Source organism: Littorina saxatilis, linkage group LG14, assembly GCF_037325665.1.
Source record: "Littorina saxatilis isolate snail1 linkage group LG14, US_GU_Lsax_2.0, whole genome shotgun sequence".
NCBI lineage: Eukaryota > Metazoa > Mollusca > Gastropoda > Littorinimorpha > Littorinidae > Littorina > Littorina saxatilis.
Genome location: NC_090258.1, coordinates 15,260,283 through 15,279,291, shown reverse-complemented (window position 1 = coordinate 15,279,291; position 19,009 = coordinate 15,260,283). Strand labels below are relative to the sequence as shown.

Below are 19,009 nucleotides of genomic sequence, written 5' to 3'. Positions count from 1 at the left end.
ATTATTATTATTTGGTATTTGACCAAATGGAGGAATGGTCTCATCGAATATAAAAGCTTGGCTGGATCTGGGAAGTGAGGTGAACAGTTTTCAAGAGGTGGAGTAGTGAAATTGAGGAATGCTCCAGGCATGAATTTCTCGCTTGAGATAAGGAAGTTGTCTATGTCTAGGTTAGCAGTTGCTGTTTGAACATGGCATAGGCGGGCGCAGTGGCGTGGTGGTTAGACGTCAGCCTCCTAATTGGAGGTCATGAGTTCGAATCCCGGTCGCTGCCGCCTGGTGGGTTAAGAGTGAAGATTTTTCCGATCTCCCAGGTCAACTTATGTGCAGACCTGCTAGTGACTTAACCCCCTTTGTGTGTACACGCAAGCACAAGACCAAGTGCGCACGGAAAAGATCCTGTAATCCATGTCGGAGTTCGGTGGGTTATGGAAACACGAAAATACCCAGCATGCCTACCCAACGAAAGCAAAGTGAAGCTGGCTATGCTCTCAGAGTATACAGACATGGGATTCTTCCGTAAAATTACGGAATTCCGTAAATTTTTAGGCTCCAGGGATCATTCTTGAGATTCGTGCAAATCCGCTGAGAAAATGTTGGGGTATATGTAGGTAAAGACCCAAGTTTTTCGGCCGGTCCGCTGATCGCGACGCTCCATTCCATACTATTCTTGAACGGTTGGTTCCTAAAACGGTCAGACTGTTGCTGGTCGATCCGTATGGGAACGCGCTCTGTGTCTTTGTCTCCTACAGTCACCGTTTCAACGTAGCTATCGGGGATTCAGTATAAGCTAAAGCATACCGTATGAGAATGATTCGGCGCCATTTTTACATCGCTTCGAGCCACTTGCCAAAATGATGAGGAAGCTAAAGCGAGACAAAACCGTTCTATCCCGGGAAATTGACCAGCAGAAGTACAAGAAAAATCTCTGGAGATTCGACTGGCTCGATGAAGTTGTATCATTGAGCTGGAAATACGAGAAAGGCCAGAAGACACAAGACGTGAAACTGAAAGTTGGCGATGCTTTTGCTAAAATCAACTTGCCGGGAAAAGCTTAGTGCACTTTGTGCAACGATGTTAATGTTATCAACTACGGTTCCAATGGAAAGACTGCCCTCAAAAGCCACTTGAAAGCAACAAGCACCTGACTATCCTGAAAACCCAGTCGTGTAATCAGTCACTGGGGTCGTTTGGCACCGACAAGGTAAGAACATTGAAACCACACCGTCACACGCCACCACCCCCCCCCCCCCCCCATCCCCGCCTCTCTCTCTCTCTCTCTCTCTCTCTCTCTCTCTCTTTCTCCTCCTTATTTTGAGTCTTGGCGTAAAATTAATTTGAGAAACATGGGAAGGAAGAGAAAGGGAGGGGGGGGGGGGGGGGGGGGGGGCTATGATTAAGCTGAAATATGCATTTCAGGGCCATTTTTGTGTGTCTAAAATACTAAAAACCTTCAGCTTCTGGGGGCTTCGCCCCCAGACCCCGACCAGGGGCGTTGCCCCTGGACCCTACTGGGGGCCTTCTGCGGCCCCCAGACCCCCACTTTTTTTTTCCTTAATTATCACTTTTTCTGAATCCCATGTCTGGTATAGTGTGGGGAACCCAAATGGGCAAACAAGCTCACACGTAACCAGAATTTCTGGCACACTGAAGAAGAAGAAGAACATGGCATAGAATTTTAAGAAATTAGATAAGATAACGTAAAACAATGAATTTTCCATTTTTATTGTTCATAAATGTGGATATTTTTCTTTTGACATTTATGGGCAGAAGCTGCTGCAGTGCAGACCATACTTTTCAGTGATCGCCTCTTTTATTATAAATGTTAATTCATTGTGCCTAACAATGCCTAGTATTATATGGTATTTTATTATAAATGTTCGGCGAACGCAAGAAGATTATAAATGTTAATTCATTGTGCCCAACAATGCCTAGTATTGTATGGTATTTTCAATCCGCATCACATGGCTTTCATTTTGAGTTTTGTAATTATTATCACTAAGCCCCTGCAGCCAATTGCTGGGATTTGCGCTATAGAAAAGCGATTTATTATTATTATTATTGATAAATAACTACATATTGTATTATAAATGATGATATTATATCATTCTGGGACTGCAACTCGTGTGTTTCAGACTCTGTACGAGAACGGAGTGAATGGAATTCTAGCAGACGAGATGGGTTTGGGTAAGACGGTGCAGTGTGTGGCCATGCTGTCTCACATGGTGTACATGGGTGTGCCTGGTCCTTTCCTCGTCTGTGCCCCGCTTTCCACCGTGCCAAACTGGTACAATGAGTTCCAGAGGTTTGCTCCCAAGGTAAGCCCAGCGTATTTATCATGTTGGAAATGTGAACAGACGAACAAATAATTACAGATGAATGAACTTGCCTCCGAATGTTTCGTGACGTTGCGTCTGACAGGATGATGCAGGTGTCAAAATGGATAACAAAAATCTATATTGAATTCAAAATTTTTTTTATTTTGACTCGGACGGCCTTAACTTGTCAGACAGGTCGCCACAAAACATTTGAAAGAAGTTCATTTGTTCTGCAATTATTTGTTTATCTGTTCACCACAAAGACTTTTGAATGTCTTGTTTTGCCAAAAATAAACGTTCTTTTGACTTGCCTTTTATTTTAATTCTGGATTTTGAAACGTAATCTGTCGTTGGATTTCTGCATATCTCAATGGATTGTGGGATGTTTGCAGAAATAAGATGGTGACTTCTCCTAGCTGCTTTCAGAAGCTTGCAGCATAGATTTTCCTCTCAATATTATGCAGTAGCTTAAAAATGTCCGCTATCCATTTCTTCAGGTCCCTGTACTTTTGTACCACGGCAACAAAGATGAACGCAAGGAGCTGCGAGAGCAGATTGGCAAAGCTCACGATGTGCGTGACGGGGTGAAGGTCAATACCATCGTCATCACGTCCTACGAGGTGGCCATGATGGACCAGAAACACATGCAAGGCCACGAGTGGCGCTACCTGGTGGTGGACGAAGGACATCGCATCAAGAACTCAAAGTGCAGGCTGATCAGGTAACAGGCAATCCAAATCTCCACGATTTCGCGGATTTCCTCAAAAGCAAAAACAAGTTTTTCTGTACATGCACAATTTATCTTTCACCAGAGGGGGTTTCAGACCTGTTTACTCGTTCGATTTCGCCGTATTTTGTACGCCATGTTTCCAAGAATACGATAAATGCTCTGGTTGATAAGAAAGTATGACGATTAAAAAAATAATGGTACTTTTTAAAATGATCCTAAGAGTGAACAGACAACATTCCAGTGTCATATTCTTACAGTGTTATCAGCAGTTCGACGTACATTGTAATGGAATTTCACTGCTAACAGTTTTACGTCGGTCACATGATTAACGAGCACCTCTACCGGGAAGAAAATACACTCAATATTTTGAAAATACACTAAGTCTCTGCAACTGTTCTAATTAGGTAAACAGGTCTGGGGTTAAATTCATATTTACAGTGCCAAAATGCTTCAGCTTGACCCTGGAGTGGCGTCATTATTTCCTTGAAACTCATTCTTCCTTGGACGGGTTGCCTGAAGTCTGATAAGGTGTACAGGCACTGGTCTACGCCCGACCACTTATTGCAAAAGATGATATACAAGCAAAACGGACTTCTTTGTAAATGAAAAATGTATGTAGCTGAGAGATGAAAATAATTGCAAGATATGTAGTAGAGAGAAGACATGGAAACAGGAACACACGCATGCAGGAAGGAAAAAAAAATCAATCAATCAATATGAGGCTTATATTGCGCGTATTCCGTGGGTACAGTTCTAAGCGCAGGGATTTTTATTTTTTTATTTTTATTTTATGCAATTTATATCGCACACATATTCAAGGCGCAGGGATTTATTTATGCCGTGTGAGATGGAATTTTTTTACACAATACATCACGCATTCACATCGGCCAGCAGATCGCAACCATTTTGGCGCATATCCTACTTTTCACGGCCTATTATTCCAAGTCACACGGGTATTTTGGTGGACATTTTTATCGATGCCTATACAATTTTTTCCAGGAAAGACCCTTTTGTCAATCGTGGGATCTTTAACGTGCACACCCCAATGTAGTGTACACGAAGGGACCTCAGTTTTTCGTCTCATCCGAAAGACTAGCACTTGAACCCACCACCTAGGTTAGGAAAGGGGGGAGAAAATTGCTAACGCCCTGACCCAGGGTCGAACTTGCAACCTCTCGCTTCCGAGCGCAAGTGCGTTACCACTCGGCCACCCAGGGTAGCGCTGTATACTGTATGGCAGCTCACTTTCCCCAGTGAGAAAGTAGCCCGAATTTCCATGAGGGTAACCTCACGGGACTATATAAAATCTGATCCTTATCCGAACTTATTACTGCTTGTGATTAAATTCCTCCAATTGGGTTTACGAGCATGTCTTTGCCCGTTCAGTCCTTTTTCAGGAGGTTTGTTATTTCATCACAGCTCTTTTCTTCGTAAATCCAGGTACATGTAGCATGATTGTTGTAACAATAACAATAATAATAACAATAACAGCACTTTATTGTCCATTAAAATATTACATAAAAATGGAAATTTTTCTTCGGCACACCCTGCCTGCCTGTAAACGATTATAACAACAATTGTATAGGACATAAAACATAAAACATAAAAGGGATACAATCAAGGCTGATGTTTTTCTTGTTTCAGTGCACTGCGTATGTACAAGACGACCAACAGACTGCTTCTGACTGGAACACCGTTACAGAACAACCTGGCAGAGTTGTGGTCCTTGCTCAACTTTCTGCTACCTGAGATCTTCGATGATTTGGGCAGGTGAGGAAAGAAAATTGAAGTACTTTGTTGACTCATGTTTGTGTTCCTCCGAAAACGGCGTATGGCTGCCTAAATGGCGGGGTAAAAAACTGTCATACACGTAAAATTCCACTCGTGCAAAAAAACACGAGTGTACGTGGGAGTTTCAGCCCACGAACGCAGAAGAAGAAGAAGAAGACTCATGTTTGTATAAATATGAACGGCAAATATCTGTCTGTGACACCAAACCTCATCCTGAACTCAGGTCAAAAATGAGTTACTTCCCTTCGGGTCTCATTCATCCTGCCTTGGTTTTCCTTGTCTGGAGAGGAAATCGATTTTTTACATATTTAGATCTTTTCGTAATGTGTTGTGGATATAAGCAGATTTGCGATCGTCAATAATGATTTTTCATGGTGTTGTGTAATTTTTAAATTACAAAGGAATTGATATGTAAGACAGTTTCAAGCGAGCTATCTTTTGCAAACAACTCTAAAGTGTCACGTGATAATCAACTTTGGCTCCGGTGCGCGCCGGTGTAGACGATTTTTTCTGTAACCAGATGAGAGTGATGCAACCATATATCACGGTCTCCTTCCGACAGCAGTCTCAAAATTTCGACTTGTTTTGACCTTAGAACGATGTCTTTATCATAATTGTGAAGAACAGAACGGAGATCACTGTCGAAGTCAGCCAATCTGCAATCATTTTCATCTCGCGAACACTGATCTCAAATTTAGATCAGTGCTCGCGAAAAACATATGGGAGATAACTGTGTATTCTTGTTTTGATAGATTCGCGCAATAATTTAGCATGCTGTCAGAGAGAAACTGGCGATAGCCGTGGAGCGATGATTATCAGAATGACCAAACCTAACCTAGAATTGAAGAAGTGTTTAAACAGACAGTATATAACAGACTGGTTACAGCAACTGTTTTGTTCAGCACACTTCATATGTGACCCACCACGAAATGAGTTGCATGTCACCTTTGCATGATTTTCATATTTTTGCATTTCCCTAAAGAGTTTTTTATGCTCTATCCAGTGGTGAAAACCGTTTTAGAAAAGAGCGAAAACTGTTTGAGTTATAAGCCTGTGACTAAGGTGACCTTCACACTGTTACCAGACACTCACCGGACTTATATTAAGCCTAGCGCTGAACCGCGCGAGGTGACATGCGACTCATTTCGTGGTGGAGGGTCACATATATGTAACAGTGTGTATATGGTTTTCATGAGTGTGCATGAGCGTTCTTTTTATGGTTTTGTGTGTGTTTTAGTTTTGAGGCGTGGTTTGACATTGAACACATTGGAGATGAGATGGCTGCAGACAAGCAGAAAAAAGATGTACTCTCCATGCTACATCAGGTGAGTCACTTCTTTCATGTCGTGTGTGTGTGTGTGTAGAAAAAGTTATACCTGTCAGTGTAAGTGAAAAGATTTCAGTGTAATCTGCTCTTGGCATTCAAATTCAATAAAGGTTGAGGATCACACTGTTCCCCCAATTCATATTCAGAACTGTGTTTTCTCAAGATTTCTGATAGATAGGAAGTACTGTACTTCAAAACTGTGCAGAGAAGAACTCTGGAACACAGAATTACTTTTAAGCTCAACAGTAGCTCTCTTGGATCATGTATGCAGCTCCGTTCTTCGACAGATCCTGACTCCATTCATGCTGCGTCGGCTGAAGACAGATGTAGACCTGAACATCCCACCCAAGAAAGAGGTCATCGTCTACGCCCCCTTGCGACCCCTGCAGAAAGAGTTCTACGCTGCTCTCATCGACAGAACCATCTTTAAAAAGATTCAGGAGAAGAACGTGAGCATACATAGCTTGTCTTTTTTTAATGTGCACCATTCCTAGGAAGAAAAGTAGTGTCAGGCATGTGAATGGTCCTCGAATCCGCTAATTTCAGAGGTTTAGGAATGAAATTTCAGAGGGAAACTAGAAATTTCAGCTGAAAAAAAGTCCAAACTTAACAATTCGCAAGAGCATTCTATATTCTCAAATCGCTCAGACGTCTTAAAAATGGAACATCTCTGAAGGCGGAAAAGTTGATTGGCTTCAGCTCGTCTCTATGAGCCAAGTAATTGATTTTGATGCTGACTTTCGCCCAACTTTCACTGGATTTGGTCAAGAATGCGTAGATTTTGATCATGCCTTACACATTTTTTCCGCTGAAGACCTTCAACAAACTCTAAACTCCTCTCATTCCACAGGGCACAGTGGAGAAGGCATTGGACAGGTCTATTCCAAACATCTTGAATGATGAAAGGGGGGTGGGGCAGACACAGCAGCCATTAACCATTTCTAAAAGCTTTTCATCAAAGCTGAAGACCTTCAACAAACTCTAAACCCCTTGACATAGAAATGCGATGTGATGCCAAAAGAAAAATGTCCATGTTTATGTAAAATGAAAATGGACATTAAAATTTGTTGTGTCTTATCTTATCTTAACCCCTCTCATTCCACAGGGCACAGTGGAGAAGAAGGCGGTGGACAGCAAAGGGAGACCACTGCGCAGGGTGACGCAGAACAAGATCGACTACAGCCTGATGGTCGGGGCGGACAAGGATGAGAAGGAGTGTCGCACGTCGCGACAGAAGGCGCAGGAAGAGGAAGAGATCGAGGGCTGGGTCAAGGCCATGGTGGACATGCAGCAGAAGAGGTCAGCAGGGCCGGACTGGGGGGGGGGGGGGGGGGAGGGGTGTTATAGGGGTTGCGCAACCCCCCCCCCCCCCCCCCCCCCCTGGCTTAAGCATGTACCTCCCACTCCCAAACGCATGTTTTTTTGTCTGTGTGTGTGTGTGTGGGGGGGGGGGGTTGCATCTGGATCATCATGAAATCCGAGGAGAAATCGCACCTCTCGCCCCCTCATCTCTTCATTGCCTATACAGCTTGCTGTCAAATTTACCTTTTCCGTTCAAGGAGAGGCTTCCTTTCCAGAAACATCAAAAAACTTTCAGCAAAGCCCCCTTGCAACCCTCACCAAGGGGGCTTTGCCCTCTGGACCCCCATCTGTAAACCCCCCCCCTCCTAGTACTTACCTAGTCCGGCCCTGGTCAGTACAACAGACCTGCCTACCCTTACGATTCGGGCGTAATTTACGATTTTTATTCCAAACTACGCCACTACGCTTTCCGCGATGGAAATACGATTTTTAAGAAACCGAAAGTACGATTTTTCGCATGAGACATTGGAGAGTCTGCTCCTCCTGAAATCAAGATCAGGAACCTTCGGCACCAGGCAGTACAGCCAAGCAGAACTTGGCAGATTTAAGTCATGCTATTACAAGTCTTTGAAAAAGCCCTCTACCTCCAAATAAACTCTATGCTCATTCAGCAAACTCTTGATTACACTAATGGTGGAGCGCTGGTTATGTGCGAGGCTGATTTTTTTAGATGTGTGACCACATGACATATTTTGCTTTCGTCATCCTAGATTGTTTCAATCAGTGTAGTTTCCCAGTGCTGTGTTCTGGGGTCGTTTTGATTGACTTCAAAATTTGAGAAAATCAATGACATTTTATTTTTGCGAAGCAACTGAATATGAACAGAAAGTGTGCAGAAGAATGTTTGTGTCCTGCAAGACTTTATGAACAACTATTTCTCCTTTGGGAGAAAAATGAGGATGTCTACAGGCAAGGTAGTGTCTTATTCTTTATTTTGGGTTCTCCTTTTAGTCACACCCAACGATGGCCGTTACTTTTGGCAACAAAAAACTACTCTTTCTACCACCAGATTACTCTTTTTGGCTGGGCTCATTACTCCTTGTAATTTTTGGGGTAGGCAGGTCTGGTACAATAATCGCCAGGAGACATGTATAATGACAAGCACTTTTTGATTTGATTACCCCTTCTCGCAAGAGCTTGCGGCGGTGTACAATTGCAAAGTACACATGCACATACACACTTCACACACATGCACTTACACATCAAAAGCACATACACATGGGTGGGATTCTTCCGGTATATGCCGGAAATCCGTATTCGTAATGTCTGTGGTGACGTTTTTATGGTTGTTAATTATACAAATCCTTCAGCGTCTGGGGGCCCCAAGACCCCCCCTTGGAATTCTTCAGGATTCATGACATTTTTCAGTCCCACCCATGCATACACATCACATGCACAAACACACACACGATGGGTGTGGGCGGGCAGTGTTCTCAGGCCTCTTGTCTTCCATCATTCACGCTTGCTGTTGTGATCTGTTGCTTTGTTCTGACCCCTGGCCAGTCGACCCTCCGATAGTTTTAACATGTTGTTTTGACTGAATAATTTTGTTGAAGCCAGAACATCTGTTAGTATTTCTATTCAGGTCCAATTGATCTTTGAGTCTTGGAACAACACTTGGTTGGAAAATGTGTGTACTGTATTCAGAAAAAAAAAGTTTTGTATATTTGACCAGAATTATGAAAGAATAATTCATAGTTGTATCGTTACGATGTAATTGTGTGAAATTAACTCTTTTTTTCCCCCTCTTATTCCAGAGATTCAAAACCAGCCCCAGAACAGAAAGTGTCGCAGCTGACGATCAAACTGCGCAATGTGATGATGCAGCTACGCAAGTGTTGCTCTCACCCGTTTCTTCTGGAACATCCTCTGGACAAGAAGACTGGTGAGCTCTGCCTGGACGAGAGAATCATTTCTGAGTCTGGCAAGATGCTCGTCCTCGATCGAATGCTGAAAGAGCTCCACCGGCGAGGTCACAAGGTTAGTTGGAAAGGTGGCTTATCTCAGGCCTCAAATTAATAAGGCAAAATCTGCTTCACGAACCTGGTTGCACAAAGCTTTGCCACTGAATTTTTAACACTTTGCAAAAGCAAATTCGTTCCGGCCTAATTAAAGATAGCCTTTAGTTCGTCCTTTGTGGTGGATAAAGATATTGAAAATGTAGAATTGATCATTTCTTTGAACTGAATTCTTGAAGTTTTAGAATTTAAACTTCAAGCTCCTATTGGTTTTTCTTGAGGGTTTTGGCATTGTGTAGTCTTACACTTGTAAGTTGCAGAGGAAAAAGGTTATACCTGATGCAGCACCTGCTATCTGGTGAGTGTAATGAGGGTGACAAACCTACCACTTGTCTTTCTTGCAACAGGCTGTTGATTGGACAACACTTTATAAATGCAAGGCTAACACCTTTCCGCTTCTCGCCGGAAATCCGGTTTTTGAAAACTTGTAAAACCGGAAAATCCAGTTTCGTAAAGTTAAACTTTGCCTCCGAAAACGGCGTATGGCAGCCTAACTGGTGGGGTAAAAACTATCATACACGTAAAATTCCACTCGAGTATACGTGGGAGTTTCAGCCCACGAACGCAGAAGAAGAAAAAGTAGTTGTATATCTCAGACATCATTACATCTTGACAGTGACGCTCACCTGTACATGTTGTCTTGCAGGTGTTGATCTTCAGTCAGATGACCAAGATGCTGGACCTTCTGGAAGACTTCTGCATTCTGCGCAAGTACGGCTACTGCCGCCTGGATGGTGCCATGAATATTCATGACCGCAGAGACAGTGTGAGTATCAAGGAGTTTCAATGGTGTGTATGTGTACGAAATGTCTCACTGTAGATGCTTACAATTATTGTAGGCTGGGTAGAACATCGTGTTTTGCAGTTTTACCTCTTCACTGAAACCAACAATTATTTACACATTACTATGCCTCAACACCTCACTGTGCAAAGCCTAGATAGTTTTGCTAGTGTTACCTGCTGTTTGTAATACAGTAGAATCCGCTTAATAAGGCCATGTTTAATAAAGCCACCCGCTTTTTGAGGCCAATTTCTGACTGCACGGATTTTTCCTTATGTTTTATGCTTATGCTTTTATTAAATCCACCCGCTTAATATAGCCACTTTTGTCCTGCACCAAGGTGACCTTATTAAGCGGAGTCTACTGTATTATGTTGTTCCAGAATTCAACATTTCACCGCTATGTGCTTCCTTTTTGTGATTTTGTTTCAATTTGGAGTGAATTATTTCGATGAATGGGGATTTCAAAGCTGACACATTGTGTCATGACTGTTAGATGATTTGTCTGTTCATTAGAAGTAAGAGACTTTTTGTGTGTGTTCTCAGATGGCGGAGTACCAGAAGCCAGGATCAGACAAGTTTGTCTTCCTTCTCAGCACCAGGGCAGGAGGTCTGGGCATCACCTTGACAGCTGCTGACACCGTCATCATTTATGATAGTGACTGGGTCAGTGAACAATTGTAGAGTGAGGGGGACGGGGAGAGAGTGTGTGAATTCCTGGGTGATCTTAGTTGTTGCAGTGTGCCCAGTATGATCACTTTCTAGAATGAATGGTGTGTGTGTGTGTGTGTGAGTGAGTGTGTGTGTGAGCGAGTGTGTGTGTGAGTGAGTGTGTGTTTGAGAGAGAGCGAGTCCTGGGTGATCCTAGCTGTCCACTTTGCTATTACTTACAAATGTTCAGCCTTTTTTACTTTTTTCAATTCCCATGCCTGGCTGTACAAGTCCAACTACAGATACACATGTTCATGTCAAGCCTTTTTTTGGCAGCGGTGCATGGAGTATTTCGCACATTGCTCGGGTCCCTTTCAGATATTGCTGTGAGCAGTGTATCATGTGTACATATGCAAGGATCATGCTGACGAACCATTTATCCACATTTTTCAGCCTTCACAATTTTCTAAATTTGTTCTGCGTTTTTCAGAATCCCCAATGTGACCTTCAGGCACAGGACCGGTGTCACCGCATCGGACAGACACGATCGGTGATGGTGTACCGTTTTGTCACCGCCAACACAATCGACCAGCGTATCGTGGAGAGAGCGGCAGCCAAACGCAAGCTAGAGAAACTGGTCATTCACCAAGGTGTGTGAAGTTTGTGTTGATATAACACAAAGCCAAGGAGAGCAATACTAAAGTTTTGGACAGCTATTTTGTGTAGGGTGTGTCGACATTTGCTTGTGTGAAGGTTCGAGTGATAGCTTGTCATTACTTATTTTTTGGTCATTGAAAGCGCTTGATAAAAAGCCTTTGATTAATTTGTTTGCTCCTTGGATATTCAAAAATTGTGTAGCTAGAATCAGGTCATTAATACTGTGTTTGAACTTTTCCATCATTTCTTGTGTGAACAAGTACACTTGCTTAGACATCATCTGGCTTTTTTATATGCAAAAATACTTGCAAAGCCATTTGCATGTTGTTATTCAAAGTTAGCTCACATTATAGAATTCCTTGGTTTTTAGGCAAATTCAAGAGCGGCATCAAGAACTTCAAGACGTCGCTTGAGCCAGTCAGCAGCGAGGAATTACTGAAACTTCTCAACTCCAGGGACCATGAGTCAGAGGTCGGCGATGGTGAAGGTCAAGAGGTCATCAATGACGCTGACCTCGAAGCCCTCCTGGACCGATCCGACATTGAGAAGAAATGGAGAGCAAAGCAAGCGAAGGCTGCATCAGGTGAGAATTGTTGAATGATTTGTGTGCAGTATTGTGAGGGTCTGTGTGCTGTTTGGAAACAGTTGGTTGACAGGGAAGATGGCAGTATCAGTGTTAGTAGTGTAGGGCTGGAGAACTTGCCTCCAGTGTCTTCCTGAGAAGAAAAATAGTGTAGGCCCGAGAAAAAAATGTTTCTTGAAGAAAATAATACAGGAGCAGTCTTTCTGAGTCTACTTTCGCATCCATTATTTTCTTCATTTCAATTTGAAAATTCTATGTGCTTTGTAGCTGCTAGGAGAGGCCATCAAATTGCCTTTGAAATTGCTGAATCATATTACTGGTAAGGAGCTTCGACTTCCTCCTTTCCCCCTTCCCCCTCTTTTGTACATGTTATCTTTTATGCTCTTATAATTGCCTGTAAAAAACTTAAAAGTTTGGTCTTTTCCACAGGTGCAGCGGAAACTACAGACGAAGAGAGTATCGCTACGAATTCTCTCCGCTCAAGCCCCCCTCCCTCTCCACTCCCCTCTCCTGTCGGCAAATCCAGGTCCAGCAAACGTCAGTCAGGCAGAGGAAAAACTGCTGCCGACAAGAAGACAGCATCGGCGACAAAGACCAAACCCACCAGTGTTCCCACCAAGAACTCGCTGTTCAAAGTTATTGACATTGATGACGGAGAATCTGTAGCATCTGATTTGTGATAGAGGGAGGATCTGGTTGTGGAAATGCATGTAGTTGTGTAGCCTTTGTATGGTAGAGTGTAGGTCTTTTGAAAGAAAAGTAAATAGTTACTTTGCAGTGTTTGTGGTAGGCTGGATGCATGCGGATGAAAAGGAAATTATATTTGTTTAAAGTGTACGTATGTAAAATAAAACGCCAAGCATCGATTAGCTGTAGTAATAAGTAGTAGTATAGTTGACGGCAAGAATATAAGAGGACATGTTTAAGTCGAGCTCCGAGATACAAATGCTGCCTGCAGCAGAGACCAATTCCAACTCCGTTGGGGGTGGGGGGGACTCAGCATGTGTGGTTGGTGGATGGTAAGTTTATTCTGGTAGTTTACTTGTCATTTGGATAATCTTCTGTTTGTTGAAACAATCACGGTAGTGTATGTATTGTGTTCCTCATATGTTGGGGGCTAAAGCAACAAGCAGTAACTAACTTGAGCATGTCGGACAGCTTGATCAGACATGGGATTCTTCCGTAAATTTACGGAATTCCGTAAATTTTTAGGCTCCAGGGATCATTCTTGAGATTCGTGCAAATCCGCTGAGAAAATTGTGGGGTATATGTAGGTACCCAAGTTTTTCGGCCGGTCCGCTGATCGCGACGCTCCATTCCATACTATTCTTGAACGGTTGGTTCCTAAAACGGTCAGACTGTTGCTGGTCGATCCGTATGGGAACGCGCTCTTTGTCTCCTACAATAACCGTTTCAACGTAGCTATCGGGGATTCAGTATAAGCATACCGTATGAGAATGATTCGGCGCCATTTTTACATCGCTTCGAGCCACCTGCCAAAATGATGAGGAAGCTAAAGCGAGACGAAACCGTTCTAGCCCGGGAAATTGACCAGCAGAAGTACAAGAAAAATCTCTGGAGATTCGACTGGCTCGATGAAGTTGTATCATTGAGCTGGAAATACGAGAAAGGCCAGAAGACACAAGACGTGAAACTGAAAGTTGGCGATGCTTTTGCTAAAATCAACTTGCCGGGAAAAGCTCAGTGCACTTTGTGCAACGATGTTAATGTTATCAACTACGGCTCCAATGGAAAGACTGCCCTCAAAAGCCACTTGAAAAGCAACAAGCACCTGACTATCCTGAAAACCCAGTCGGGTAATCAGTCACTGGGGTCGTTTTGCACCGACAAGGTTAGAACATTGAAACTACACCGTCACACGCCACCACCCCCCCCCCCCCACCCCCCGCCTCTCTCTCTCTCTCTCTCTCTCTCTCTCTCTCTCTCTCTCCTCCTTAGTTTGAGTCGTAGCGTAAAATTAATTTGAGAAACATGGGAAGGGGGGGGGGGGCTATGATTAAGCTGAAATATGCATTTCAGGGCCATTTTTTTGTGTCTAAAACACTAAAAACCTTCAGCTTCTGGGGGCTTCGCCCCCAGACCCCGAACCAAGGGCGTTGCCCCTGGACCCTACTAGGGGCCTTCTGCGGCCCCCAGACCCCCACCTTCTTTTTCCTTAATTATCACTTTTTCTGAATCCCATGTCTGTTAATACATAACTTTGTGAAGCCTCAAGTGTAGCAAATAAGTTTTTGTTTAAACATTTTCAGCGTAGCAAATGATGTTTAGGTGTAGTATTTTCTAAAAAGAAAAATATTCGCACATTTCCCTTAAAAGAGTGTCTGCAGTGCCACTTTTCTTTGTGGAACATGTTTTATTACCCATATTCTGACCGCTACACAGAGTGAGAATCTGAGTACCAAGGCTCGAAAGAAAGAGCGAACTGTTCCATGCTTGTGATTACTTGTTTGAGTACCGCAACACGGTGGCCTCGTGGTAAGGTGTCCGCCCCGTGATCGGGAGGTCGTGGGTTCGAACCCCGGCCGGGTCATACCTAAGACTTTAAAATTGGCAATCTAGTGGCTGCTCCGCCTGGCGTCTGGCATTATGGGGTTGGTCCGGTGTCAGAATAATGTGACTGGGTGAGACATGAAGCCTATGCTGCGATCTTGTGTGTGGCGTACGTTAAATGTCAAAGCAGCACCGCCCTGATATCACCCTTCGTGGTGGACTGGGCGTTAAGCAAACAAACAAAACCAAAACAAAAATTACTTGTTTGAGTGAAGCAATTTTCAGTTTGGCATTACAGCGTAGTAATTAGTCTTATAATGTAGCAGTTGGCAGCTCTGTACATAGGAAATTTATTCGAATGTGTGTGTCTCTGTCTCTGTCTCTGTCTCTGTCGGTGTCTCTGTCGGTGTCTCTGTCGGTGTCTCTGTCGGTGTCTCTGTCGGTGTCTCTGTCTGTGTCTGTGTCTCTGTCTGTGTCTCTGTCTGTGTGTGTGTCTGTGTCGGTGTCGGTGTGTGTCGGTGTCTCTGTGTCTGTGTGTGTCTGTGTGTGTCTCTGTCTCTGTGTCTCTGTGTCTGTGTCTGTGTCTGTGCATGCTTGGATCTACATGGGTGCGATTTCACTTTTTATGATGTAGTTTATCAGTAGTTACTGACTTGGTACAAGATGTTTTTCTCCCAAAATTGCACTATTTTTTGTATGCAATTGATATTTTGAAGTAAGGTACACAACTGCATGTTATTGAAAACATATTTCACCATGTAAGTTTGTTTTTTTATTGGGTGAAAAAAGAAAATGGCTATGTGTTCATGCCTAATCTGTGTTTATAAGGCATACACAGACCTGTTTACCCTTACGATTTTTGCGTAATTTATTACGATTTTCTGCAAAAAAATACGCCATTCCGCTATCCGTGTCAAGACTACGATTTTCATAAATGATAAAAATATAAAAAAATAAAATTTTATTTTTTATTTTTATTAATTCACATGTTTGGCATTGTTTATTTCAATGGCAAAATGGGGTGAAAAAGCACAGGACTGACCAGAGATCATGTCCGTCTGATGAGACGCTGGAGAGCCTTCTAGTGGTGAAGTCTCACCCTCACTTCGCAGACACAGTTGCATGGGTGAAAGTAGCCCGTCAATTGACTGAAATCCGTCAATCTGAAAATAAGTCTGACGGAATTTTTTTTTTTTTTTTTTTTTTTAAACCGAAACTACTTGCGGAACGCGTTTTCGAACTGCTATAGTGAACCGGTTGCAGTGTGCCCGGGTTGGAATTCATGAAACTAAAACTGTGTGTGATAAGTTTGGTGCTTGAAACTCAAGGGCTTTTCCTTGAGAACTTTGCACTGTAAGTATAAGAGATGCTACTGCTTAGTTGCTACTTTGTGCAGTGCTACATCATGCTGTTTGCATGTGTGACATTCTGTTTCATCATTTATTTCAATGCCTGTCTGGCAATATTTGCTTCTTATAATCAAATATTTCGAACTTTTATTTCAGTTCAGTTGTTCACTTTCTATTTCATGTAGTATGGCTGTTGTCAATGTTAATTGTTGTCAATTGTGTCGTTGTGTTGGAAGATGCAAGTGTGAAAGGATACAAAAGAAAAATGATTACTTCTGTGAATTGTTTTGATTTTGTTTACCCTTTTTACCATATCATTAGAATCTGAAGGTATTTTTTTGACCTGCATGATAGTGTATTATTTGGCCAGGAAAGACCACAAAATCACAATGAATAATGCAAAAATTCGTTTTCGGGTGGGGGGCGTTGCCCCCCTGGACCCCCTAACGGGGCCCTGCCCCGTACCCCGCCAGGGCCTGGGTGGCCCCTGGACCCCTGCCTCAAAAAAATTTCAGTCAATTTGATTTTCCTAGGTTTCACCCATGCAGTTGTCATGTGCGTTGTAATGCTGGATGATTACTATTTTTGTGCCAGGATTACTATTTTGGGGGGCTGAGCATTATGGGGGTAAACGGGTCTGCATACAGAATCTCAATAGAAGAATTGCGGAAATAACTATGGTGTTTGTATAGGTTGTGAAAGTGAGTACCATTGGCTCAAAGCTTGGCATGTGCTTTCTGTGCACGTGTTTAAGACACGCCCTCTCGCTAGTGACTGGCCTGTAATGTTACGTGGGAAAGTTTTCCCGCGTGACATTATTTCTTATGTGACATTATAGGCCAGTCACTGGCGAGAGGGTGTGTCTCAAACGCGTGTACAGGAAGCACATGGCAAAGTTTGTCTGCACAAATGAAGCACATGGCAAAGTTTGTCTGCACAAATGAAGCACATGGCAAAGTTTGTCTGCACAAATGAAGCACATGGCAAAGTTTGTCTGCACAAATGAAGCACATGGCAAAGTTTGTCTGCACAAATGCAAAGGTACTCGCTCTTTCAGAACCCATACAAACCTGACAGAGTTATTTTCGACAATCGTCTATTTAGTCATCAGAGATTGTCATGTCTCTGCATGACATATGCCAGTGTTTTGTTACTTCCCACTGAGAGCAGGGTAATTAATGTAACAGAATAAACCTAATGCTGGTTGTAAATAACATATTCTGGCTGATTCAGGGACTAAGGTTACTAAATATTTGTTGTTTTTATGTAATGTGCTTGAGGCAGTTTTATGTCTTACAGTACTGAACAACAGCATAGATTGAAGATCATTATGCTTTGACTTTTGTTTTAATGGGCATGGCAATTAAAAGTCTCATTATGAAAGCGAATGCGAGTTGTGTTTGTAATTTGACAACACTGCCCTGTAGCAACTCAGCATGAATTGTCAAGTGCTTGTAGACATTGAAATGGTCTCCTGCTGTCTAAAAGCTTCTTTATTATTATGGTTGAAAAGTGTAACCTTCCATTTGCACACACAAAATGTTGACAGCATGAGTGCTTTCAGTGAAGAGTTGGGGGGTATACATGTATTTTTGTGATCACTGTGTAAAAGTTGCTACAATTTTGCATGTGATATGATAGAGCAGCTGCAGGGGAACTTCAACCTGTGTGGTACATGTAGCTGAGAAGGGGGGGTTGGGGGTATACATGCATTTTTGTGATCTCGTGTGTGTAAAAGTTGCTACAATAGTGCATGTGATATGATAGAGCAGCTGCAGGGGAACTTCAACCTGTGTGGTACATATAGCTGGGGGGGGGGGGGGGGGGGGGGGGGTGTAATGGGTATACATGCATTTTTGTGATCTCCTGTGTGTAAAAGTTGCTACATAGAGAATACTACATGGCTTGCTGTGTCGTACCAGATTTACACTCGTTTTTACATTTAGTCAAGTTTTGACTAAATGTTTTAATGTAGAGGGGGAATCGAGACGAGGGTCGTGGTGTTTGTGTGTGTGTGTGTGTAGAGCGATTCAGACCAAACTACTGGACCGATCTTTATGAAATTTGACATGAGAGTTCCTGGGAATGATATCCCCGGACCTTTTTTTCGATAAATACCTTTGATGACGTCATATCCGGCTTTTTGTAAAAGTTGAGGCGGCACTGTCACACCCTCATTTTTCGATCAAATTGATTGAAATTTTGGCCAAGCAATCTTCGACGAAGGCCGGCCTTCGGTATTGCATTTCAGCTTGGTGGCTTAAAAATTAATGACTTTGGTAAGTATGAAAATTGTAAAAATATAATTTGTTTTTAAAACGATCCAAATTTACGTTAATCTTATTCTTCATCATTTTCTGATTCCAAAAACATATAAATATGTTATATTCGGATTAAAAACAAGCTCTGAAAATTAAAAATATAAAAATTATTATTAAAATAAAATTTCCGAAATAGATTTAAAAACAATTTCATCTTATTCCTTGTCGGTTCCTGATTCCAAAAACATATAGATGTGATATGTTTGGATTAAAAACACGCTCAGAAAGTTAAAAAGAATAGAGATAAAGAAAGGCGTGCTATCCTTCTCAGCGCAACTACTACCTCGCTCTTCTTGTCAATTTCACTGCCTTTGCATCGAGCGGTGGACTGACGATGCTACGAGTATACGCTCTTTCTGTAAAAATGCAGTGAGTTCAGTTTCATTCTGTTAGTTCGACAGCTTGACTAAATGTTGTAATTTCACCTTACGCGACTTGTTTTAAATATTAAACTGCGAGCGAAAGCGAGCTGCTCACTATTTGAAAAAGCAACTAGTGTAAATCTGGTACGACACAGCAAGCCATGTAGTATTCTGTTTATCCTACATACTGTACTTACGTGTATTTTACTGAAAATGTCTTGCAGTCGAGACAGCTAAATTGAAGACGCT

The 19,009-nt window shown here is 42.6% G+C and overlaps 1 protein-coding gene across 2 annotated transcripts in view; it reads left to right on the top strand.

Annotated features, from left to right (window-relative positions):
• The window catches only part of LOC138947203 (lymphocyte-specific helicase-like), a 38,633-nt gene extending 24,535 nt beyond the window's left edge, over window positions 1–14,098 (top strand). For both annotated transcript variants that reach the window (XM_070318637.1, XM_070318636.1), the window contains exons 9-20: window positions 2,136–2,318; window positions 2,816–3,039; window positions 4,693–4,818; window positions 6,077–6,164; window positions 6,454–6,615; window positions 7,272–7,465; window positions 9,286–9,508; window positions 10,193–10,312; window positions 10,873–10,992; window positions 11,468–11,627; window positions 12,005–12,217; window positions 12,647–14,098. In XM_070318637.1, coding sequence (XP_070174738.1) covers window positions 2,136–2,318; window positions 2,816–3,039; window positions 4,693–4,818; window positions 6,077–6,164; window positions 6,454–6,615; window positions 7,272–7,465; window positions 9,286–9,508; window positions 10,193–10,312; window positions 10,873–10,992; window positions 11,468–11,627; window positions 12,005–12,217; window positions 12,647–12,897 — 2,064 coding nt within the window. In that variant the 3' untranslated portion in view covers window positions 12,898–14,098. The remainder of the gene's footprint in view (window positions 1–2,135; window positions 2,319–2,815; window positions 3,040–4,692; window positions 4,819–6,076; window positions 6,165–6,453; window positions 6,616–7,271; window positions 7,466–9,285; window positions 9,509–10,192; window positions 10,313–10,872; window positions 10,993–11,467; window positions 11,628–12,004; window positions 12,218–12,646) is intronic.
• Window positions 14,099–19,009: the final 4,911 nt, after the last annotated feature.